This window comes from Saccopteryx bilineata, chromosome X, assembly GCF_036850765.1.
Source record: "Saccopteryx bilineata isolate mSacBil1 chromosome X, mSacBil1_pri_phased_curated, whole genome shotgun sequence".
Lineage (NCBI taxonomy): Eukaryota > Metazoa > Chordata > Mammalia > Chiroptera > Emballonuridae > Saccopteryx > Saccopteryx bilineata.
In genome coordinates, this window is record NC_089502.1 from 138,046,338 (window position 1) to 138,072,883 (window position 26,546).

The 26,546-nt window shown below is 45.5% G+C and overlaps 1 protein-coding gene across 5 annotated transcripts; it reads right to left on the bottom strand.

The window, feature by feature from the left end:
* Positions 1-169: 169 nt before the first annotated feature.
* Positions 170-24,575, bottom strand: RAB9A (RAB9A, member RAS oncogene family). 5 transcript variants are annotated; one of them, XM_066250249.1, is made up of 4 exons: positions 24,405-24,574; positions 8,777-8,869; positions 7,917-7,944; positions 170-4,400 (listed from the first exon to the last, which is right to left on the bottom strand). In XM_066250249.1, exon 4 carries the CDS (start codon positions 4,367-4,369, stop codon positions 3,764-3,766), a length of 606 nt encoding a protein of 201 aa, XP_066106346.1. In that variant the 5' UTR covers positions 4,370-4,400; positions 7,917-7,944; positions 8,777-8,869; positions 24,405-24,574; the 3' UTR covers positions 170-3,763. The 5 variants fall into 5 exon arrangements, with proteins under 5 accessions (XP_066106346.1, XP_066106348.1, XP_066106347.1 ...); XM_066250251.1 differs by lacking the exon at positions 24,405-24,574 and adding an exon at positions 12,650-12,767; XM_066250250.1 differs by lacking the exon at positions 24,405-24,574 and adding an exon at positions 11,881-12,121.
* Positions 24,576-26,546: the final 1,971 nt, after the last annotated feature.

Consider the following 26,546-nt stretch of genomic DNA (forward strand, 5'->3'; position numbering starts at 1 on the left):
TACAACTATCGTTTTAGTTCTATTTACCCTATCGGAAATCTGCAGACTAATATATATCTTAACCCATTTTACGGAACTCGGATCGTCTCAAGTTAGATGCCAGAGGTTTGGGAGCAGAAACAGATTTTCAGCTAGAAATGTAGCAGTAATTTCAGCCATACTCACTGGAGAGACCCAAACACGTGTTTATTTTACACAGTTGGTGCTGCCATCAGTGACCATATAACACAGGGCTGGGACGCCGGCTGGCAGGGAGCAGCAGCAGAGGGTTTCAGCAGACAGTCCTGGGGTGGCCCCGGGTCGGGTCCCAGCTCAGCCAGGCGACAGCAGTGCCCTGCAGACGGCGGTCCTTTTCTTCCACTTGTGAGGTGACATGGGAACAAGTAACGAGCCCCAGTGAGCGTACTGCTGTTGTTAAGTGCCAAATTCAGGTATGTATTATTCTACTTAACACTTCGCTGCCCCACAAGCCACTGGTGTTGGGAGAGAAATGGTGTCACTGTCGATGTTGCATTAACAAAAGCTTCAAGTAACCCAGAGGAAGCTGTCCCTTTCCATCTCCCACACAGGACGCTGGAACTTATCTCGGCAGGCAAATGTCTCTGTCCGTTCTCCGTGGTCACTATTGCCTTTAGCACTGGCCTCAAAGGCTTTCTAATCCAGACAGTGGGGAAGCGCACGCTGACCCAGCGCGGAGGGGCAGACATACCGTAACAAGCCCCTCCTCCCGGACGGGTCTTCCACTTGTTTGGGGGGCTCTGCAGCTATTTCCACGCCTCCAGTACCCCCTTGTGTTCCCCAACTCTTGTTTTTCCCGTATTTCTTATCTTTGTGCAGGTAACACCAGCCAATTAAAGCATTTTATTTTCTTCAAAAGCAGGTTTTCAGCTACCTTTGGCTGCTGTTTGAAGGTCTCCATCAGTTAGTTGTACATTCTTTGAAGGACAAAGCTGTTCAGTCGTTTTGTTCTTAGTCCTCACGTTTCAGGACCGTATTGGGTATGTCGCCCATTTCCCGGACCCTTGAAGTTGTGCTGTGAGGCTCAATTCCTCTCCCTTGTCAGCCTGTCTACACCTTCCCTTGATCATTTTTGCTGCCCAACTCCAGACCTCTTGAATGCCAACTGACCCAATCCTTATTTCCTTTGAGAGCACACTTAGGAAAGCTGGGGGCAGTGGGACCGGGGGGCTCAGGAGAGATGCCCCCAGAGACCAGCTGGGGCTACTTTGGCTGTCGAGAATAATGTTACAGGAGAGAAGCCAGCCAGGGCGGGCTGCTGTCAGCTCACTGGGATCAGAGGAAAGGGGCGGCCCTGGGGACGGTCGGGGTCAGCCCGGACGAGCTGCCACTGCCCACTGCTCCCTGGTTGCAATCCCGTGAGGACCCTCACAGAGTAGGAGATTCCCATCTGTGAGGGAAGAGGAGGGGAAAGGACTAGGGGGGGGTGTCCTAGGAGAGGAGGCCTAATCCTCAAATATCTACCTGAAAATACATTGGCTGGAAAGATGCTTAAAAGTTAAGAAAAAAAGAGCATATTAGTTAAACCTATGCAAGTACCTAAATTATATATTGTGTAAATAACTATATACATTATAGGCCAAATTGCCCCCCCCCAATTCACATGTTGAAGTCTGAACCCCTCAGACCTTCAGAAGATGGCTGCGTTGGGAGATGGGGCCGTAAAGAGGTGATGAAGTTAAAATATGAGCCTATCTGGGTGGGCCCTATCCAATCTGACTGGTGTCCTTTTAAGAAAAAAATTGGACATAGATTTGGGGGGGAGGGATTAACAAAGAGGAAAGGTCACCTGCAAGCCACAGGGAAACTCCTCAGGAGAATGTAAACCTCCCAACACCTTGATAGGAGACCTCTACCCTCCAGCATTGCGAGAAAACGTTCCCATGGTTGAGCCATACAGTGGCAGCCTAGCACACTAATACAATATGCTTTCCTTATGTACTCATGGACACCCAAGAAATTGACACATCGATGCCTCCAGGAAAGGAACTGGGTGGCAACAGTAATGTCCCTTGTGCCTTAGGATTTTGAACCATGTGACTCCCACAATGCTTCACTGTTGCCCCCCTTTCCTGCATGCAGAGCGAGATACTGTGGACCACGGTTTGGGAAGGGGACTTGCCTCCACTCCTGTTAGATGTCTATCGAGAGAGGACTTGAATAGTTGTTAGATATCCCTATGGCTAGTAAATGAGGGAGAGTCTACTAGAATGTTAGTATGTACAGATATATTGAGAAAAGGGTAAGTCACAAAACAGTGGCTACACACTTGATTTTAAAAATTAAAGCATTGGGCGCATGCAGGAGTCTGTCTGACTGTCTCCCCATTTCCAACTTCAGAAAAATACAAAAAAAAAAGTCCCCTCAAGAAAAAACAAAACAAAGCATAATACATACCAACTTGTTAACATGAATTCCTATTTCAGTTTTTGTATGAAGGGTTAGTTTTATGGGGGGGGAGCACTGATTATAAATAAAACTAGAGCTCTCTCTAACCTGAGAATATAAAGATTTAATTTCCCCGATTTAAAAATGTTGAAATGACCTGACCTGTGGTGGCGCGGTGGATAAAGTGTCCACCTGGAACACTAAGGTCGCCAGTTCAAAACCCTGGGCTTGCCTAGTCAAGGCACATATGGGAGTTGATGCTTTCTGTTCCTCCCCCTTCTCTCTCTCTCTGTCTCCTGTCTCTAAAAATGAATAAGAAAAATTAAAAAAAAATAAAAATGTTAAAATATTTACTTACAGCCAAATTGCTTTTAGGAAATTACCATATACTTTTTCAAAAGCTTAGCTCACTGTAATGATACTCTTTTTTCAGTGGTTCCCCATGAGTGGAAAGAAATATATCAATTTTTTTTTCAAAAACTGCCCCCCGCTCCACAGGCAGGGTCCTGTGCTCACTGTCACACTCTATGTATTCTTTGCCCCGGAGGATGGAATCGGCTGAACGCACAGCATATGAACTTGACCCACAGAAGACCACAACTTGCTTTATCAGCAAGTCTGATCACTGCAGCAAGATGAAAAGTCTTGAGAGGAAATCATTCATGTTCAGTGAAAGAGAAGACACTATATAAACACAACCAAATAAAGATGTCTCCTATTACTCTCACACAGTACAATTTTTCCCATTTCCTCTAGAATGATAAAGCTGGCTGCGGGGGCGGAGGAGGGGCAGCGGATGTGTGGCATACAAACCAACGATTACTAGCGAGATCAATTCTTTGACACATGAAATGAAAATGTGAACACAATTTCAAAGAGAATGAAGTAAGTAACTGCAGAGCAAATGCACTCGATTTTAATCTTTAATATCTAACATTATTACTTTAGGAAAATTTCCCCCGAACTGAGAACAGAATGCTAATTACATAAAAATATACACATATAAAAAGTAGTTATCCATTTTCCCAGGAAAAGAAGAGTAATTTCTAGAATATTCAAGTGTTTTGTTTTAATCATTAAGACTTGGTCACCTATTAGCTCTGTAACTTACATATTTAAATTAAACATTATTAGACAACCGTTACAATTTATAAACGTAAGATGCCATTATTGAGTAAATAGATTTTTCTGTGAATGGACGCAGCCCTTCTCCTACCCACTTACGACACGAAGCAGCAATACGGTTAGTTTAACTGTGAGCGATGCTCCATTGCTGCAAACATTAATGCTCCTCTCCCCGTGTTCATTTGTGTGTATGTGTGAGTTGGTCAGAACACTCGGGCGACCTCTCTCACGATCAACAGCAAGACGAGCTCGGCTTGGGCTTCCGGTGCAGACTGACGGTGTCTGTCTGAATCAGGTGGTCTGACCTATCCTCAGTGGCCAGCACTCTGCGAACTGCCTCCTCAAAGGCCGCTGCGACATTCGTGGCATCTTTTGCACTTGTTTCAAAGTAAGGGTAGTCGCCGTTGTCCCTGCACCAGGCTTGGGCTTCCTCTGCAGACACTTGCCGTTCACTTATGTCGATCTTGTTACCCAAAATCACAAAAGGAAAGCTCTCGGGCTCCTTGACATCTGCGTAATATAGGAATTCTTTCTTCCAGTTACTTAAGTTCTGGAAGCTCTGAGAATCATCGACACTGAAAGTGAGCAGGCAACAGTCAGATCCTCTGTAAAACGGTGTCCTCAGGCTTCGGAATCTCTCTTGACCAGCCGTGTCCCAAATCTGCATGGTGACCAAATGTCCATCTACCTCTAAATCTTTATTTAAAAATTCCACACCTATGGTATGGAAGAGCTGGGTATCAAACTTATTAGTCACATAGCGGTTCATCAGAGAACTCTTCCCAACTCCACCATCTCCAAGGAGAATTACTTTAAAAAGTGATGATTTTCCTGCCATTATTAAGCTCAAGATATTTGACTTCAGAACCCTGTAAAATAAAAAGGTACCGTTACATTCCTTTAGACATGTACGGTGCAGCTCTACACGATTCTGAGTGTTGGCATTTGAGGGAAATAAACACAGACCCCCCCCCCCAGGTCCTTTCTGAACAGGGAACACCTAACAGCAAAGCTGTCATTTATAGAGCACTCAGCCGTGCGCCAGGCGCTCCCCCATTACTCCCTGCGACAGCTGCTGAGGGCTCCCTCGTCCCTTCCTTAGCTCTCAGCGGACTGAAACTGACACTCAAGGCCAAGTCAGACCCCAGACACCTTGCTCTCCACCACTTCTCTCTACTTACAATAAGCCCTGCCACCTGTTAGAGATGCAGCTGGAGACTGAAGTGGGCAAGTGTCTAGGACAACTTCCAACAGCCCTTGGGTGACCCAGGGACAGCGTTCACCAGTAGCTTTCCTCTCCTGCCCAGGCTTCGGTCCGCGACCCCACCTCTCTTCCAGTGCTATCACCGTGCAAGCTGGCGACTGGAGAACCAGAGACAGAGGTCGCCTTACTTGGCAGGGAGCAAATATAAGCTGACCACTGAGCAAATGAACTTGATTCTCTTCTTAAGAACACTGCTTTGAGTTTGCCAAAATCAGTCAGCAGCAATGGACTTGTTAATATTGGCATACAGCACATTCTACCCACAAGACCCATTTGGGCAGCTCTGACTTAACAAGCGCAAGCAAGCCTGTGCTGTTCCGTGTGTGTTTTGAGGGGGAATGAATAAAAACGTGCTGCTTCTGCGCACCCCTTAGGGAACACCATGGGGCAGAGTTAAAAACTTTCCTATACGCCAGGCACCGGCCTGCTGGGGCGTGCTTTCCCATGCCTGTTGACTGACGGCTGCTTCCAAGTGCTGTTCGAGTTTAAGCTTCTGTTTCCATGTTTTATTATGGAAAATTGCAAACATACACAAAATTTCTGAATAATGAGAATAACATAATGATACCCCATGGACCCTACACCTAGCTTCACCAATTAACAGCATATGGCAAATCCTATTTCCTCTCTACCTCCCCATTCTGCCTTCTCCTAGTTGTTTTGAATCAAGTATCAATGAATCTGTAAATCTTTTAGTACTGAGTGGCTTTTAGTATACTACTACTCATGAGAGACAACCTTCAGAGTGGCACTAACAGAACTCCCTGCAATGGGGGGGATGTCCCCGACCATGTGTCCGCTTCGGCAGCCCCTAGCCAGCTGTGGCCACTGAGCACCTGGCAAATGACTGAGGGAGTGAAACACTGAATTTCAAGCTCTATTTAATTTTAACTAATTTGAATAGCCATATTTAGAGAGCCAATAGCTACACGGGACAGCACAGCTCTCCAACAAAAATGGGAATTAGCTTTAAAATGAGAGGAAACACTGTGAATCCCTCAATAGGAAGGAAATAAAGACAAGAACAATTGTGATGAGGATGACTGCAAGATCACTGTAGTAAAACATTATCTAGCTACCTCCTAGTTATATGAAAATGTGACCCAGTGTAATGTAACTGAGCACTTCCTATAATGTGCAAAAACTGTCTATTTCCAATGACATGCTATACTGTTCTGGTAAAACCTGTAGCAACTGGGCCCTTACTCTTACTGGCTCTTTTAAATCACTACTATAGTAATTACTGCTATAATTAAGACAATTTAAATTGACCAACAGAAGTATAAGCCAATCAAGGTGCATACCTCTTGGAGACTTGACTGCCAATGGATCACTCTGCCCAATGCCCAGACTAAATTAATGTTAAAGAGGAAATTGAAACAATCTGAAGAATCTTAATTTCCTGACATGTAACAGCGTGTTAAACCAGTTCCTTTAATTCTTTGCAATCTTGCTTCAACAACTTCAACTTACAGGAAAAGGAGTTACAAAAACAGAAAAGCACAGCAACTATTCTGCCTTAGGGAAAGTATCTGTCAGATGCTCCCTCCTTCACATATGTCAGTAGTCCTCCAGAGATTCTAGTCTAAGTCTAACTTCTGAGGCCAGACACTTGGCCCTGCTCCCTGCTCCCGTCTTTTGGAAAAGCACAGTTAGACGGAACGGAAATTCAGTTCCACTTGCTCAGTTCACACTCTCCCCCTTGCCTTCGCCCTGGCTCATGCTGGTCTCCTCCCGCTGCTGACCCCACAGCATTCACCTCCCTCCCCGCTACCCGCTGGGACCTCAGAGCTGCTTGGCATGGCCACCACCAACACGAGACCTTCCGCAGCAGCCCCCGTTCCAAGGTTTTTTCCACACAGTGTTTAAGATAGGTGAACACAAACATTCCATGTTCTGTTAGGAGGGAGTGGCGGATGTACGTTACTCTAGTCTGTCATTTACCCCAGTCTTTGAATAGGTCTACAACGCCCTTGCCAAACACAGTTTTATTGTACAGCACTGATCTGTCAAAATCTCGACATCAAATTAGAAACCAGATTATGCACTCTAACGACCTCCACTCAGATGACTGGTTGCATACATCTACCAAATTAAGTCTTAGAAGTTCCTTAGGGTTTGTCATTTATCATTTTAATCAGAACATGTTTACAGTTCTTTTTATTTTCATAATAATATGGGATTTCCTAGTTTGTGCCATTATTCTAATCAAATAAATTTGAGGAATGCTAGACCGACATACCAGGAAAGGGGGTTCAATGTTTACATTGTTTCATCTATAATTTGAGGCCTCCCAGATATCCTATTTGGGAGTATGTTAGCATTTGCTAAAACAACTATTATACACAAAGCTCTCTGATTCTAACTATAGAGTTCTATATAAACATACGTGGTGATACAGATAATATACAAAACATCTCATTTTGCCTGACCAGGCGGTGGCGCAGTGGATAAAGCATTGGACTGGGATGGCGGAGGACCCAGGTTCAAGACCCCGACGTCCCCAGCTTGAGTGCGGACTCATATGGTTTAAGCAAAGCTCACCAGCTTGGACCCAAGGTCGCTGGCTCGAGCAAGGGGTTACTCGGTCTGCTGAAGGCCCCTGGTCAAGGCACATATGAGAAAGCAATCAATGAACAACTAAGGTGTCGCAACAAAAAACTGATAATTGATGCTTCTCATCTCTCTCCGTTCCTGTCTGTCCCTACCTATCCCTCTCTCTGACTCTCTCTGTCTCTGTTAAAAAAAATAAATAAATAAATAATAAAAAAAATAAAACATCTCATTTCCCAATGGCATCTAACAGTAAGTCACTTCATGCAATCTATACATTAACATAACCATAATCAGTTTACAGACATTAAAAAATGTTTCCTTTTTTCCTAAAAAACAGTAAAACTCTTTGAAATTTCTTTAGTATAAGCTGAATGAATAAAGGTACGCTGCTATGTTATTTTCAGAACTTACCTTAATAATGTGAATCTTTTATAATCCGCAGTTTGGAACGATTGCCCAAAGGCAACACTTTTCACCAAGGTTAAAACACAATTCTAACAATTCAACTAAATTCTATAAGGAAATCTGAGTAAGAAAAGCATGCTTCATAGTTCATAAATCTCACCTTAATTGTTCAGTTCTAGCATCATTATCTACAAAGAAAAAAATTAGAAAGCTCAGCTTAGCAACGTACATTCAATTCCCCCTATCTCTTTCCTCCTTTCTCTTTAAAGTCAATAAAATAAACACTTTAAAAAATGTGAAAGAAATATCTGACTTCTATTAGCAGCTAAATTCTTAATTTAAAAGGGAAACTGCCCATGATCTTGCTCAACCTTAGGAGTCCTAGAAGCAAATACACATTAATCACTGTTTTTTCTAGAAATCTTTCACCTGACCAAACTCCTTTCCTAAGTTTCACACTCAGACAGCTATAAAATTTTATTAAGATAAAATTTCATTCATTCTTCAACATTTGCCTAAATTTTGAGTGGCTTCGAATAATCCTATTTCAGAGAATACAATCAAGCTGACACAGCCTGGCCTATGGTGGCGCAGTGGAGAGAGCACTGAACTGGGACGCTGGGTCACGGGTTTGAGAGCCTGGGCTTGCTCGGTCAAGGCACATACGACAAGCAAGTGAACAACTAGGGTGAAGCAACTCTGAGTTGACACTTCTTGCTAACCCCCCTCCTCTCTCTGTAAAACCAATAAATAAAATCTTAAATAATAATAATAAAAGCAAGCTAACACAAGCAAGGAAAAGAGAAGGGCGACAAGAGGGAGGAACACCAATGGGACACAGGAAAAGTCAGTTTCTCTGGGCAGCCAAGGCCAAGGTGAAAGCTTTCTTGTGACCAAATTTAAAAGCCCACTGTCAGAAAGGAGAATTGGTTCCTGCTGTTGAAGGCCAAGAACACAGAGCCGCAGGCAAGCTACTCGATGTCCTGAAGCTCACAGGACAACAGTGACAACAGCACCTACCTCCAGGTGTCTTGGGAAGACTCGCTCAGACACAGACAACGGGGAGCGCGATCCACCACTGGGCCAGGCTCCCTACAGGCGTGCAGGAAGTTTCTGTGGACGGAATACACAAAGCAATCTTTACTGGCAGTATCACAGCAAGGTTTCTTTTATGGCCATCTCTTCAGTCAAATTTCAGAACAAGTTATGGGCAGAACAAATGAGAAGATTGTGCAGGCAGACATTAGGAAACCAAAGTATCCTAGCCCTAGAGACCAAGTCCAAAGTGAAGCTTTCCCAGTGATGAATGCAGCTGTGCTAAAATACTAGCCCCCCTCTCTAAACCAATGGTTTCAAACCCACTACCACCTTAAAGTGAAGGGCATTTCTGTGGGACTTACATATAGCAGTCTTTAACTTATAAATTCAATCAGTCAAAAAATAAAGACTCTTTAAAACCCTGACATTTTGGAGTTGAGAATAGTTAAGGCCCTGGCCAGCTGGCTCAGTGGATAAAGCATCAGCCTGGTGTGTGGACGTCCTTGGTTCAATCCCCAGTCAGGGCACACATGAGAAGCGACCATCTGCTACTCTCCTCCTTCTTGCTCTCTTCCCCTCCCACAGCCAGTGGCTCAATTGATTCAAGTGTCCACTCCAGGCGCTGAGGATACTTTGGTTGGTCCAAGTGCATCAGCCTCTGGTGCTGAAAATAGCTCAGTTGATTCAAGTATCTGCCCCAGACGGGGGTGGGGGGGTGCCAGTGGATCCCAGTCAGAGCGCATGGAGGAATCTATCTCCCCTCCTCTCACTAAAAAAAAGGAAAAAAAAGAATACAATAATAATAATAATACAGGCATATCTTGGAGATATTGGGAGTTTAGTTCCAAACTACGGCAATAAAGCAAATTATCACAACAGATCAAGTCACATGAATTTTTTTTTGGTTTTCCAATGCATATAAGCCATGTTTTATAGTATGCTGCAGTCTATCAAGTGTGCAAGAGCATCATGTCTAAAAAAAAACAATGTGCATACCTTAAAATACTTTATTGTTAAAAAAAAATGTTAACCATTTACTTGGGCCTTGAGTGACTCATAATCTTTTTGCTACTAGTTGCCAAAAACCTTCAATTTGTAAAAAAACCAAAAACAAACAAACAAAAAAAACCCCCTACAATATCTTCGAAGGGCAATGAAGCAAAGCACAATAAAATGAGGTATAGCTGTAATAATGGCAACAGCTGAGGCCTGTAAACCACTTACTCTGCTTCACTGCACTCAGTCCTCACAGGTCTCGCTTTATCCCTATACTGCAGATGAGGACACTGACTCAGCCAGCTTACACACCTTGCTCGAGGTCATACAGCTAGTAAAAGGTGGAGGCGATATAAATATGGCAGACTGCTCTAAACCCCTGCACTTAACCCGCTCAGCTCAGCTGCCTATGCATTTACTTCGGAGGGTTTTTCTGTTGCTGTCGTGGGTGTAATGAAAATAAGCAGCTGCAATAGTCTTTCAACTGCTCACTTTACTTCAAGATCTGCACAAAAACCAAGTGAACCTGACAGAACTAGCAGAAGTCAATCCACCGACATACAGTACAAAGCACATATGATGAGTGTGCCTAAGCTTTATTAGTTTCAACAGCTTAAGCATGTTTTCAATGTTTGCAGAACTCAGAAGCACCACCCCACAGCCCTAGCATTCAATGGAGCAGGCGGGAAGCAGTTTGCAGCAAGCACTTAGTTGAGTGCCCACCATGTGCCACACCCTGAGGATGCAGCCACACGCAGTCTCCTGGAGTTGGTAGTTGGGGGAGGTGACAATCCACACACAAGCCATTGGCATTACAACTGTGGTAAGTCCTACAAATGAGAGTCTGTCCTTGGTATTGAATACAACTATTCACACTCAACCAAGAACCAAAGAACAACTTAAACAGTGCAGGGGATTTTGCCAGCATCTCCCTTCGTGAGAGATGTGATATGTAACCCTGCAGCTCCCTCAGCCAGCCCCGGGCCCCTTGTGTGGGCATGTCAGGTGTATCTCAGCGCTTTGTGTGATCCTGGTCATCAGATGGACTTCAGTGTTATACATGACTGTTACACAGCCAGCCTACTTCACCAGCCACTAGGTTAAAGAAAAAGCAGTAACTTCCAACGCTAGAGGAAAACTGTTTGTGTTCAACAGTGTTAGTAAGAGACGTGGTCCCATGGTCACAGGATTGAGCCCAAAGGTCACTGGCTTGAAGCCCAAGATTTCTGGCATGATCCCAAGGTCGCTGGCTTGAGCAAGTGGTCACTGGCTCGGCTGGAGCCCCCTGGTCAAGGCACATATGAGAAAGCAATCAATGAACAACTAATGTGCCACAACTATGAGTTGATGCTTCTCATCTCTCTCCCTTCCTGTCTCTCTCAAAATAAAAATAAATTAAAATTCACAAAAATTAAAAACTTTTGAGCTTAAAAGAACACTATCAGGCCCTGGCCAGTTGGCTCAGTGGTAGAGCATCAACCTGGCGTGCAGGAGTCCTGGATTCGATTCCCAGCCAGGGCACACAGGAGAAGTGCCCATCTGCTTCTCCACCCCTCCCCCTCTCCTTTCTCTCTCTCTCTCTCTCTCTCTCTCTCTTCCCCTCCTGCAGCCAAGGCTCCATTGGAGCAAAGTTGGCCCAGGCACTGAGGATGGCTCCGTGGCCTCTGCCTCAGGTGCTAGCTAGAATGGCTCTGGTTGCAACAGAGCGACAACCCAGATGGGCAGAGCATCACCCCCTGTTGGGCATGACAGGTGGATCCCGGTCAGGCGCATGCAGGAGTCTGTCTGACTGCCCCCCGTTTCCAACTTCAGAAAAAAAAAAAAGAAGGACGCTATCAAGAAAATGAAAAGTCAACACAGAATGGGAGAAAATATAGTGTGTCCGTAAAGTCATGGTGCACTTTTGACCGGTCACAGGAAAGCAACAGAAAACGATAGAAATATGAAATCTGCACTAAACAAAAGGAAAACTCTCCCAGTTTCATACCTATTCAGTGCAGTTAGATGTGGGCTCATGCACAGATGTTTTAGGGCTCCTTAGGTAGCTATCCCTATGGCCTCTACAGACTCATCACTGACTGATGGCCTACCAGAACGGGGTTTCTCCACCAAAGTGCCGGTTTCCTTCAACTGCTTATCCCGCCGAGTCATGTTATTCCTATGTGGTGGCGCTTCATTATAAATGCGCCGATATTCACGTTGCACTTTGGTCACGGATTCCAATTTAGCGAACCACAGAACACACTGAACTTTCCTCTGTGCCGTCCACATCTCGACTGGCATGGGCGTGGGCTACTCCGCTGTATACACGGTGTTACGTCATCATCTGCGCATGCGCACATGCTGCCACATCATCCTACAGAAATTGGGAGGGGTTTCCTTTTATTTGGTGCAGATTTCACATTTCTATCTTCTTTTGTTGCTTTCCTGTGACCGGTCAAAAGTGCACCATGACTTCACGGACATACTGTATTTGGAAACCAAATAGGGACTTGTATCCAGAATAAAGAACTCTTAAAATTCACTAATAAAAAAATAACTCAACTTTTAAAAATGAGCAAAAATGGTCAACATCAATAGCCAGTGGAGAAATGCAAATGAAAACATCAAGATACCAGTTCACACCCACTAGGATGGCTAGAATAAAAAAGATAGACCATAACAAGTGTTGACACGGTTGCGGACAAACTGTAACCCTCATACACTACTGACGGGAATGTAGAATAGTATCATGATAATGAGCAACAGCCTGGTTCCTCAAAAGGTTAAACACAGATTACCAAACGACCCAGCAATTCCTCTCTTAGGCATATACCAAAGAGAAATGAGAACACATAGAAATGTGTGCATGAGCCTGACCTGTGGTGGCCCAGTGGATCAAGCAGCGACCTGGAATGCTGAGGTCACTGGTTCAAAACCCTGGGCTTGTCCGGTCAAGGCACATATGGGAGTTGATGCTTCCTGCTCCTCTCCCCCTTCTCTCTCTCTCTCTCTCTCTGTCTTCTCTAAAAAAGAATAAAAATAATTAAAAAAATGTGTACATGAATGTTTGAAGCAGCATTATTCACCACAGCCCCAAAGTAGATACCCAAATGTCCATCACCTGACAAATGGATAATAAAGCAGGTAGATCTATGCAATGGAAGACTAATCAGCCATAAAAAGGAATGAAGCACTGATATATACAACATGGAAGAACCCCAAATACATTATAATTAAGTGAAAGAAGCCGGACACAGAAGGCCACATATGATAGGATTCCATTTCTATGACAATTTCAGAACAAGCAAATCAATAGATAGAAAGGAAATCTCTAGTTTCAGGGGATGAGGGGGAGAGAAATAGGGAGTGACTGCTAATGAGGACAGGGTTTCTTTGGGGGAGAAAGGTGAGAATATTCTGGAATGACAGAATGGTGATAGCTGCATAAGTTTATACATATAATAAAAACCAAAACCACTGAGTTGCATATATTAGAAGGATGAATTTTATGGTGAGTTATATAAAAATATAGATACATACACATATATATGGCCTAAAGTCTTATTAGCAGCAAGATCCTAAATTAGATTTACACACAACCACAAATAATCAACTTGTCCAAGCAGCAATGTCCTTTTAGACAGACTACTTACAGGCACAATAGATACTATTTTAGGATTTCAATACCAAGTACTGAACTAACACATGTATACGGCACACATTAATCTCAATGGAAACTGGGTAAGTAGATCATTGGCAGGAACAAAAATGCATCATATTTGTAGTCAATACCTCAAAAATAAAAATAAAAAGAGAGCACTGTATGTCAACTCTTCCTTTTTTATAATACGGTTTTTCCAACTCTTCTATTGTGGACTTGAATCTTGCACTACCTATTGTTTATGGGTAGTTTATCAGCAGTACCCTCTCTCTGGTCTTCTCCAAGCCCCTGATGGTTTCCAAAGCCATAGACCAGTGGTCCCCCACCCCCGGGCCGCAGGCCGTGGACCGCTACTGGTCCGCAGAGAAAGAACAAATAACTTATATTATTTCCGTTTTATTTATATTTAAGCCTGAACGATGTTCTATTTTTTAAAAATGGCCAGATTCCCTCTGTTACATCCATCTAAGACTCACTCTTGACGCGTGTCTTGGTCACGTGATACATTTATCCATCCCACCCTAAAGGCCGGTCTGTGAAAATATTTTGACATTAAACTGGTCCGTGGCCCAAAAAAGGTTGGGGACCACTGCCCTATACCATAATAAAAAAGGGGGAGTCAGATCCAGGCATGGAAAATATATATCTTGACTTTACGCAGAAAAATTTCACAAATCCAGGTGATTTTTTTAGTTTTTTTTTAATTTATTCATTTTTTTAGAGCAGGGGAGGAAGAAGGAGAGAGGAAGAGAGAGAGGGAGGGAGAGAGGGAGGGAGAGAGGGAGGGAGAAAGGGAAGGAGGGAGAAAGGGAAGGAGGGAGGGAAGGAAAGAGGGAGGGAGAAAGGGAGGGAGAAAGGGAGGGAGGGAGGGAGGGAGAAAGGGAGGGAGAGAGGGAGGGAGGGAGGGAGGGAGAAAGGGAGGGAGAGAGGGAGGGAGAGAAGGTGGGAGGAGCAGGAAGCATCAACTCCCATCTGTGCCCTGACCAGGCAAGCCCAGGGTTTTGAACTGGCGACCTCAGCGTTCCAGGTCAGCGCTTCATCTACTCCGCCACCACTGGTCAGGCTGCGCTGGGAACTAGGCTGGTTATTCGCTTCATCTACTGCGCCACCACTGGTCAGGCTGCGCTGGGAACTAGGCTGGTTATTCGCTTCATCTACTGCGCCACCACTGGTCAGGCTGCGCTGGGAACTAGGCTGGTTATTCGCTTCATCTACTGCGCCACCACTGGTCAGGCTGCGCTGGGAACTAGGCTGGTTATTCGCTTCATCTACTGCGCCACCACTGGTCAGGCTGCACTAGGAATTAGGCTGGTTATTTTAGGAATGCATTATAAAAGAAATGAATTTGAATATGCATGTTAGAACAATACATTAAAGCAGGTAGACATGCCTGACCTGTGGTGGCGCAGTGGATAAAGCGTCAACCTGGAAACGCTGAGGTTGCCGGTTCAAAACCCTGGGCTTGCCTAGTCAAGGCACATATGGGAGTTGATGCTTCCTGCTCCTCCCCCCTTCTCTCTCTCCTCTCTATAATGAATAAATAAAAAAATAAAGAAAAAATCTTTAAAAAAAAAAAAAAAAAAAAAAGCAGGTAGACACAAATTAAACATGATCTACAATGATCTGCTGTAACCTAAGGAAACATTGGTTCTGACTCTCAAGTTAGATAAGAAACCAGATGTCTTTAATTTGAAGGAGAAAAGTGTAAGGGTTTGGAGAACAGGAGGCATAAGCCACAACAAAGTGGAGCTCCTTGGCTATTAGAGAAATTAAGTAAGAGAAGTAGAAATTTCCCAAGAAGATATATTTCAAGAGGATAGCCATATATCTGACACATAGGACTCAGCCAGATTAAAGGCTCCCATGCTGCAGGAAAGTTGTCACTAAGTCAAAATAAGAACATAACAATGCTTCAGGTAGCTTTCCAGAAAGTTCACTTCATCCCACTTCTCCAGCAATGATGCCTATTTGCCCCCACCAAGGCAACAAAGCTGACTTTGCTTACAAAAACCTTTCCAAGCCTACGCTTACCATGAATCACTACCCATTTCACATCTATGTGTGACCAACCTTCCACTCTGCTCACTACACACAGGCTCCCAATTTCACCCCCACACACTCCCGTATACACAGAAGTCCCAGACAACTCCTAACAGCCAATCCAAAGGCTTCCTCAGTCGCCATCTAGATGGCCTAAGCCCTAAGGCACATGTAGCCCTAAAGTGAATCAAGAGTAAAGTGCTTTTCTTAGGACTGCAGTGGAAACTTCCAGAAAACACCCTCAGGCTTAACCAGTGTCCCCACTGGAGGCCCAGCCAGCCGACAGTGAATGCTCTCAGATGTAGCCATGTGTCTGGATGTAGATGACATAAAAATCTCTAAAGGGCACTTAGGCATTCTTTGTTTTTAACAAAATAAACTATGATTTTATTGTGAAATTATCATAGATAGAAAATTAAATAGAATATTCTATCCATTTCATTTTACAATAATCTTACCATTTATTTTTGTGCCATGTATTTCAATTGCTTGTTTAGTGAAAATTTTTTAAAAACCACTATAATTTGGCTTGTTTTAATTTACATTTCATCATTCAATTCAAGACCCCACCATAAAATGTACTGCCAACAACCACATCCCAAGCCCCTAAGTAAGCATTTTCTTTTTTGTTTTTTTTTGGGGGGGGAGGGGTTCCTTATTTTCTTTTTATAAGCAAGCATTTAAAAAACACACACACACACAACAAGGCAATGGAGGCCCAACTGGGAAAGAATCTTGCAAAGTATCACACCTGCGCTGCAGGCACAAGGACTCAGCCACAGCCTGGCAGTGATCTTGAAAATGCTTCCTACGTAAATCATCCATAAACTACCTTTGACAATAGGTTCCACCTTTTCTCCCTTTCACCCCTTAGCTTTCTGCAACCTAGGCGGCTCCCTTTCCAGAGGAACTCCTTAACGTTGGTATGTGGCAAGGCTGAAGCCCTTATCTCTTCCCAAAACATATCTTCCTGGGATATAAAACCCAGTAATCTCTAAACTAAATCCACCTCCACCCTTCCCCCCTTTGGGACCAGGCAAGAATTCTAGCCCCCTTTATAATACGTTCCTCTGGTACCCTGATGACAGTTCCAATTCAACATATCTAAAACCAAGCTAATTATTTCCCCATTTCCAGAATCTCTTTCTTCTTCTGTCTTACTCACTTCATTCACCCAATGGACAAGAAACATGTGCAGTTCCCCACTCATTGCTACTGTCATGTTTGCTCAAATAACCAATGCTGTCCTGGCTGGGTAGCTCAGCTGGTTGGAGTCGCGTCCTGATACATCAGGGCTGTGGGTTCAATCCCCAGTTGGGGCACATGCAGGAATCAAGTAATGAATGCAGAAATGAGTGAGCAATAAATCAACGTTTCTCTCTCTCTCTCTCTCAAATCAATAAAAAATTAAAAATAAACAAATGCTCTGACCAGAATAATATTAGCTACCACTGTTTATTAAATATCTGGTAGGCATACAGCACCTTCAAATCACCTGCAAGTTGTACACTATCATCCATGTTTTATAGATCAACAAATGCAAGTTCACAAAGATGAAAAAACTTCTCCCAGTCTAAATAAACAGGGCAGGTCAAACATGTGCTACTTTGACTCCCACCAAATGACAGAAAGGCTAAAAAATGTACAAACCCAAAAAGGACAAGAAGGAACTACAGATGAGAGACAGCAACAAAATTGAGAAGATGGAAAACAAACGGTCCACAAGTGGCAGCCTGAAGGGAAGCCAACACACTGCTGGCCAGACACGCGCCAGCCCGGCGGGGCGGTGTGGCGGGCCAGGGCTTCTCCGGCAGGCCGGAGACCCCCGGACCCCTCAGCCCCCAGAGACCCCTTTCTCTACCTGAGGAGCTCCCTCCTAAGGAAGTGTGAGCAGCCCTGGCCGTTTGGCTCAGTGGTAGAGTGCCAGCCTGGCATGCAGGAGTCTCGGGTTCGATTCCTGGCCAGGGCACACAGGAGAGGCGCCCATCTGCTTCTCCACCCCTCCCCCTCTCCTTCCTCTCTGTCTCTCTCTTCCCCTTCCGCAGCCGAGGCTCCATTGGAGCAAAGTTTGCCAGGGCGCTGACGATGGCTCCATGGCCTCTGCCTCAGGTGCTAGAATGGCTCTGGTTGCGGCAGAGCATCGCCCCCTGGTGGGCGTGCTGGGTGGATCCCGGTCGGGCGCATGCGGGAGTCTGTCTGACTGCCTCCCCATTTCCAGCTTCAGAAAAATACAAAAAAAAAAAAGTGTGAGCAGCAGAAAATGGGAAGGAAGCACTGCGACCAAGGAGAGAGAGGGGACCAAGGGCCAGTCCGCATGGGACACGGGCAAGGCAGGCTGCTGTAACTGAGGAAACCACAGAGGTACTGGCCCCGAGGGAGTTCGCAGGACACCGTGCAAACTGGACCTCGAGGAAGTGGCAGTGCCTTTCAACATGAGATCATACCACACTTCCTTCCATGACCTCACATCTTTGCAAAGCTGGTTTTCCAGGGCCGGTGTGACCAAAACCTCAAGTACTGCACAAATATGAATGTGGGACAGGGTATGAGAGTGGCAGCTGTTTGCTCCAAAACAACTGTTTATGAAATTTTATTTAAGAAGACTGGAACTCATTACGGAGAATGCTCTGCGTTTACCAATGCATGGTCCTCAAGGAGTTCTGTTTTCTGTCCTGACTTCCAACTAAGCCATGTTGTGTAGGTCTTTTAGGCCTGTTCATCTAATCACTGCTCTGAGCACAAGCCTGAGGCTGGAGGACTAGTCACCTCACAGGACTCGTTTTCAATCACTGGTCTAGGGACCAGGTCTGCCGGAAATTTCGTGCTGGTATGCAAAAGAGTTAACCACGCTGATGGGTGATGATTCCAGACCCAGCGATCTTAGTCAAAGTTACTTACGCTCAGGCTGATTTCTGCCTTAGCAGTCCCGGAAACAAGTCTATTTTCGCGGGTCCCTAAGTGTAAAACAGTTCAAAACCACTGCCTTACAGCATACATAGCCCAGTACACTGTGACTTTTTTGAGTCTGCTAAATCATTTAAACACTCCTCTATTAGTTTTATATAGCAAATTCTAGAAACAGACATCTGTAAGGTTTTGCCTTGGCCTGATACCTTGGTTGGTTAGATTGTCGTCCCGAAATTTGGAGGCTGCAAGTTGTATCCATTCCTGGTCAGGGCACAGAGGGACAGATCTCTGCTTCTTTCTCTGCCCACCACTTCTTCCTCTCTGTTCCTCTCTCTCTCCAAAATCAATAAATAAATTTTAAAAAGGGAAACCTATAAGGTTTTCCTCAGGCTTCTCACACTAGTTACACAACCACTTTTATGAGAACTACCTTGGCCTCTGTACCCAAAGACCTAATGCAGGGCACAAGAGTTTAGAATGAAAACAGTTCAGAAAACACTGACAGTTCAGTCTGTGGTTTATACTGCTCTGCCACCCTTCACACTGGCTAGTGACTGTGGCCAAGAATGAACCTATCAAGTTGTGCCATACTGTTTCTCCGTCCCTGGTCAAACAATAGCCTACATTTGTACGGCATCAGGCCTGGGACAAAAGGGAAGTCTGTGTCCAGACTCCCTGTGATGAAATAAGCCAGGCTCAGTGAAGCCTCCACTGCCGGCTTCACTTCTACGTCTCTTCCAAAACACACCATCTCTCCACCCATGCAGATCTAGCTGTTACATGAACGTATGTACGTTCATGTACATACACTCAGCCTCTCTATGTTCATAGTAAGCAACAGCATTCCAAAACTTGAACCCACAATGGTCAAAACTGAAGAAACAGCAATGGCATCAGCCGAAATGTGGCAAAACCTGACATGTCAACTTCACGACATGTGCAGTAGCAAGATTCACTGTGGGAAACGGGTTTCCCTCCAGGTTATGGAATGAGCCCAGGCAGCCCAGCTCCCCAGTCAACAGGGCCTGGAACAGCCTCCAGCCTCCCCTCCCCCACTATACACCTCAGTGTCCCAAGTCTCCTCCCTCAGGTTTTCTGACCTTTCATCTGCGTCAGTTTTCCAAACTTCCCAAGGCATTTTGTGGGTTCATCCTGCCCGCCCCAAATTCCTTAATAAATATTCTCTGTTGATGACCTACTTAATCACAAACCCTATTTTCTTGTCCGTGGCTTTGACTAACAAATTTATTACCTAGCTAGCTTTCAAGTGAGACATTTCAAACACACACACACACACACACACACACTTCCATTTGGCTTGCTGTATTTTTTGCTCCATAAGAGGCACTTTTTTCCCCCAAAAGTGGAGGGGAAAATGCCCATGCATCTTATGGAGTGAAAAATACAGTATTTCATTAAAGATTTTGACACACCATTTGGTTCAGGATATTTTTTTTATTTTCCTCCTTAAAATCCTAGGTGTGTCTTATGGTCAGGTGCGTTTTATGGAGCGAAAAATACGGTATTTCCTCCTGCTGCGGATCCAGCAAATTGCGTGGGAGGGAACTACTTTGAAACCAATAATCTGATGTCTCTGCTTGGAGTCATGTAATCTCAGAGATTATACAGTATAACTGTCTCATTTTACCAAGAAAGAAATGTGGTGACCTAACTTGGCCAGAGCAGCAAGCCAACTACAGGTCCAACAAGACTCCTCGGAGCCAAGAGATGTTTTTCCTGCACCAATTCCTCTTAACCCTTCCCAGAATAAAGCCCCTCCAGTAAGACAAGGACACACATTCCTTTGTTAGCAATCATTTTATTTTTATTATTTTTTTAATTTTTATTTTTTTATTTTTCTGAAGTTGGAAAAACGGGGAGGCAGTCAGACTCCCTCATGCGCCCGACCAGGATCCACCCGGCATGCCCACCAGGGGGCGATGGTCCACCCATCTGGGGCGTTGCTCTGTTGCAACCAGAGCCATTCTAGCGCCTGAGGCAGAGGCCATAGAGTTATCCTCAGCACCCCGGCTGACTTTGCTCCAATGGAGCCTTGGCTGCAGGAGGGGAAGAGAGAGGAAGGAGAGGGGGAGGGGTGGAGAAGCAGATGGGCGCTTCTCCTGTGTGCCCTGGCCAGGAATTGAACCCGGGACTCCTGCACGCCAGGCCGACGCTCTACCACTGAGCCAACTGGCCAGGGCTGCAATCATTTTAGATGTATAATCTGGCATCCCTTCTATCCTACAGCAGACAAATCCTGATGAAAGGCAGAGAAATCTATTCATTAGCAAAGAACACTGTCCATCAGCAGGAGTAATAAAGCAAACCTACCCACAAAAGACGCCATGTTCACCGCATGAATACCATTCAGAGATTCTTGAAACGAGCTCGCCCTGTTTGCTCCTCTCAATCGATCACTCTCAAAGTTGACCTAAAAGTTACATCTGCCACCAGAATGAAGTGGTACAGATACTGAAGGGCCTAGTCTTAGATAGGCGTGGTGAAAACAGGCTGGAAAATGCAAGAAAATAACGCGAAAGAAAGGAAATATGAGAAAGCAATGAACAACTAAGGAGCTGCAACAAAGAGCTGCAATGAAGAACTGATGCTTCTCATCTCTCCCTGCCTGCCTGTCTGTCCCTCTCTGTCCCTCTCACAACAAAAAGAGGAAAGAAAGGGGAGGAAGAAGATGGAGGGAAGGGAGAGAGAGAGAAAGGGAGGGAGGGAGGAAGGAAGGAGGAAAAGAAGAAAGAAAATGATGCAAAGCTCATTTTTAAAAAATATTTTCATTTATTTCTTGATTTAATGATAAAATGAATGCATAATTATTGTCTACTGAGGCTAAACTTAAGAAATTTTGTGATCAACAATGGCTAGTCAACTTGATTCTTATAGGTATTCACATCTGCTCAACCCACAAAGCTACCCAACGCACACCGCTTTTCCTCACCTCACAGAGGGGTGCGCAGGCACAGGAAATACCATGATCCAGGACCTGTTCGGTCTGTCTTTTTTTTTTTTTTACAGAGACAGTCAGAGAGAGGGATAGACAGGGACAGACAGACAGGAACGGAGAGATGAGAAGCATCAATCATTAGTTTTTCATTGCACATTGCGACACCGACACCTTAATTGTTCATTGATTGCTTTCTCATGCGGGCTTTCAGCAGATTGAGTAACCCCTTGCTCAAGCCAGCGACCTTGGGTTCTAGCTGGTGAGTTTTGCTCAAACTAGACGAGTCCGCGCTCAAGCTGGCGACCTCAGGGTTTCGAACCTGGGTCCTCCGCATCCCAGTCTGACGCTCCATCCACTGCACCACCACCCGGTCAGGCTGGTTTGTCTTTTTTTTTTTTTGTATTTTTTCTGAAGCTGGAAACAGGGAGAGACAGTCAGACAGACTCCCGCATGCACCCGACCGGGATCCACCCGGCACGCCCACCAGGGGCAACGCTCTGCCCACCAGGGGGCGATGCTCTGCCCCTCCCGGGCGTCGCTCTGCCACGACCAGAGCCACTCTAGCGCCTGGGGCAGAGGCCAAGGAGCCATCCCCAGCTCCCGGGCCATCTTTGCTCCAATGGAGCCTCGGCTGCAGGAGGGGAAGAGAGAGACAGAGAGGAAGGGGGGGGGGGGTGGAGAAGCAAATGGGCACTTCTCCTATGTGCCCTGGCCAGGAATCGAACCCGGGTCCCCCGCACGCCAGGCCGATGCTCTACCGCTGAGCCAACCGGCCAGGGCCTGGTTTGTCTTTTTAATGACACCTGGCCCCTGACCTTGAGAAGCCCAGGCAATAAATTTGCTCTAGGACAAAGTCAGAACCTGATCTTATCATTGTGATTAGACTGTAGGACTGTGATCAGATTGTATGATTGTGATTACTCTCAGCTCCCTACTGCCCTTCCTGTCCGCACCTTTCTATCAGAAAATGCTTGTTGACAACTGGAATAGTATGGAAACCAAACTTGTAAGTCTGCTGCCATGGATCTATCTGAATGGCTCTCAAGTGCCTTTTGTCACTTTTGCCTTCAAAAAAAATAAAAGGATTCTTATCAGAAATTATTTGTTCATGCCTCAATCTTTCAAATGAATGAATAGGCTTCTTAGTCCAGGGGAATCTCTTCAAGTTCTCAAATTCCCCCCTGCTCTTTCTTAAAATGAGAAGGAGTTATCCTAATAGGAAAACGACATTGCTTTTGAAGAACTACAGAAGTGCTGAAATATGAGCTCTGAAGTTACACAGACTGCTGTAAAAACAGGGTTTCCCAACCCCTGCACTAGGGACATTTTAGGCCAGACAACTCTTTGTGGTGGGGCCTGCCCCATGCGTTGTCTGCTGTTGAGCAGCAGCCCTGGTCTCTACCCAACAGATGCCTGCAGCACTCTAAGGTGTGAACCAAAAATGCCCGCAGACATTATCCAAGTCCCCAGTTGAGAACTACCACTCTAAAATCCAACAGGCCTGCTTTGAATGCTGGCTCTGCCCATGGTGACCACAGGAAACAGACCTGACCCTCCAACGCCCCAGCAAATTCCTCACCTATAAAACGGAGCTAATAACCCAGAATGCTGTGAAAATTAAATGACGTGATGTATGTACTATGTACATAATTTACACCCACGGAACACGCAGAGCCAGAGTGCCTGCCCGAGAAATGGTAAGACATGAGAGGAGGGGCAAACTTCACTTCTAAAACCAAAGGAACTTAACTTCAGACCTCCAGGGAGTGTAGTTTAGATGGAAGAAGTGGCTGAGATAGAAAGAAATGAAAAGAGAAGAGAGAGGCTGGAAAAAGGGAACAGAATGAAAGGATTTCCCTAATCTCCAAGAATCCAGGCTGGAATCAAGGCCAAAGGTGTTCTACTTAGCTTCCTGGGTGACATTATTTGCTCACAAAACCCCCAAAATAAATAAATCGTGGAAGCCAGAAACCTTTTAGTATAAGCAAGAGGAAGTTACTACAATGTCTGCACAAAAATACTGAAAACGCTAGACTGCCACACCATTGTCTTAGATTTGGAAATCTAAACAAGATACTGAGAGTTCAAATAGCGATAAATTCAACATAAGTTTCTAAACGAGAACCTAAAAACAGTCTTCTTAAAAGTCCCTCTATATCTGAAACCTATGTAATTTTATTAACCAATGTTACCCAAAAAAATCCAATTTTTAAAAAAGCCTCTGACTGAAGAGTCCTGGGTTTCCTTCATCTCTATAGCTTAGATCCACGAACCAGTTTTCAAGACTACAGGCAATTTAGGAATTTTCCATTACCACCGTGGTAAAGACCGAAAGACAGACAAATAAAGGAAAACGTTTCGTTAATTTCCAAAAAGCAAATTCTGTCTATTGGCTCCATCCGGACTCTGAAATCCTTTTAAAAAGGCTGGTCACGTGACAATTTGGAAACCAGCAAAAAAAAAAAAAAATCATTCCTCAAAAGAGCCGTGGTCACGGGATGTGTCATCAACTTGAAAAGAAACAGAACCAATAGCTCCGCGGCGACTTGGTCAGCACTCAGGATTCTCGTCTTGCCCCCTTACACACCACGCGCGAGGAAAGGAGGGAAGGCGGTCCTGAAACCCGAGCCGGTCCGAATCAGATAACACCCCAAACCGCCTCTCGCCCCGGCTGGCTTCACATTCCAAATTCCTCCCCCCGGTGGCCACGACCCGCTCGGGAGGCTCGCCGAGCCAGCGGCCGAGCCCCGGGCCGGGTGTGCGGGGCTGGCGGGTGCGCTCCCGCGGGGCTGGGGGACGGCTGCCCTGCCCGCGTGTCCGTGCCCCTCGCCCGGGGATGTGGGCGCGGGAACCGTCCTGCCCGCCGCAGCGGTCGTGGAGGCAGGGGGCCGCCAGCCGCGCCCTCCCCGGAGGACGACAGCCCCGCGCGGGCCCCGCGCCCCAGCCGCCCCAGCCGCCCCAGCCGCCCAGCCGCCCAAGGCCGCGCGTGCTCACACCCAGACGCCGCCGCCCCCGGCCCGCCCCGCCCCGCTCGGCCGATCCCCGAGGGACCCCCGCACCCCGCTCACCTCGCAGCCACACGGAGGGTCCAGGATCTCCGGCCTGGCCTGTCCAGGAGCAACGAGGGAAAGGGAGAGGGTTGGGACCCGCGGGCTGGACGCGGCGGCGGAGACGCTTCCCGAGTCCGAATGCAGCTGCTCCCGCCCAGCGCCGCGGGAACAACATGGCGACGGGCAGGGGCGGGGCCTGGAGCGGGGCGGGGTTAGGGGCGGGGCCGAGGAATAGGGACCCACGTCGCCCTCCGCCGCCGCAACCTCGCTCACTCCGCGCGGCTGGTCTTCGCTCAAAAAAGCCTTATTCCGCTGTGCCTCAGGTCCTCCGCCTGTGTTCTGGCGACAAAGGGCACGACGTACCTTAAAACTTTATGTAATGTGGCAATAAACACATCGCAGAAGTACCATCACGGGATGCTGTGAATTCGATGAGAAAGCGAATGTGCAAACAATGGGTAGATGAAAAATGAAAACAGCTGCGATACTGCGGAATAACAGAAATGAGATTTAAATCTTTTCTTAATCATGTTAAAATACGGCCTTTGTCTCTCTAAATATAAAGCAGTGGTGAGGGAAAGACAGTATTGGGCAAGTTTTCAATTCCTCACTTTATTTACGGAGTTGAGCTCATGGATCTTAACGACTCAAGCTCTGGAGGCCTGAGGGCTTACGGTGACCTCTCCATATTTTGTTTCCCAGGAGAAAGCTCTCACTTTTATGGTTTGCTGGATTATCATTAAATAACCTTTGGCTCTTTAGGGAGTCAGTTTCAGGCAATGAATCCAATGTAGTCTTTTTATTCAATGCTAGAATGGTTATGTTTGAGTTTCTCGCAATATAAAAAGACAAGTTTTAGAATACTTGTGAAAATGAGATTGCGTTCTAGTTTGAGTTTAAATACATTTTTCTTTTATACGAAAAAAATCCTATATTTTATGCATTCAGGATATTTCTCCAAGAAAATATGAGTAAAGGTTTGTAAAATTCAAATTTGTTGAAAATAGGTAGGGGGAAGAGATGTTATTTTAAAACATGTAATAAGTAAAACTAAACAATAAAACATATAAGAGCATTGCAGTTAATTTTTCAAAACAAAACAAAAAAACATAGTGTCGTGTACTTTGGACTAAATTGCAAGCAATGCATACGGGCACTAAGGAAATGCTACTGTTACAGGACTAGTGTATCTTGGCGTAAAGAAAGCCTTGAGAAATCCAAGAGTTTTCAAAGTGTTCTAAGTAGGTTTTAAAAGTGATTCTTAGGCTTTTCCAAAATGTAAGTGAAGCATGCAGCATATCTAAGTGTAGTTTACAGTCAGTACCTGAAGAAAGAATAAGAAAAGTTACTTTTTCTGAAATAACTATTACTTGGACACTAACCAACTGACACTTAAAAAGACTCATTATTTACCAGGCCCCTGGCTTGAGGTGGCGTCCTTCCCATGGAGGGACACCTGGATTTGGACTTTGCCTTCTCACCTGCACCAGGTGGCGCCATGGGCCAGGAGGCTTGAGCTAGGCTGGGATGACCCTGGGACCTGAGCTTCCAGGGGGTCTTGGTGTGTCAGGAATTAGAATCTGGTGCGGGGGGTTCCCGTGCCCACTGTTGTGTGATTCTGCCAGGGGCGTGGCCTACTGTGGACCTCAGGCTGGAGTGGAGCAGTCTGGAGACCCCTCAGCCAGAGGGCAAGATGGGTGGCAGGGTGAAGAGGAACTCTGAGGGGCCTCCTCTGAGCCCTGCGCTGCCCTATGTGGGGCAGGAATATTAAATCATCTAAAAATATCCAGGAAAGGACTGTTATCCAATGTCACTGACAGTTTGCTTCGGATGACAGGGAATCCAACTGCTTGCAGCCTTTCCTAGAAGCCTGGAGCCACACTTTATTTTTTCGTACTTGCTCTGTGCTTCTTCGGACCCCTAAGCCTGGTCTTCAAATACTAGAAACGCTCAGTATTATTCTAGAAAAACTTTCTAAAATCAAGAGTAATAAGAAACTCGTTGACCTTTTTGCAATTCATCTGATGCCTCAGGAAGTACAAAGGATGAGACATCCAGAGCATGCCTTTCTCTGTATTAACCTAAATTCTACTCTGCTCAGTTTGAGTTTAATGAAATACCAATCCCTGGCCTCCGATGCAAGGCATTAGACTAGTTTAT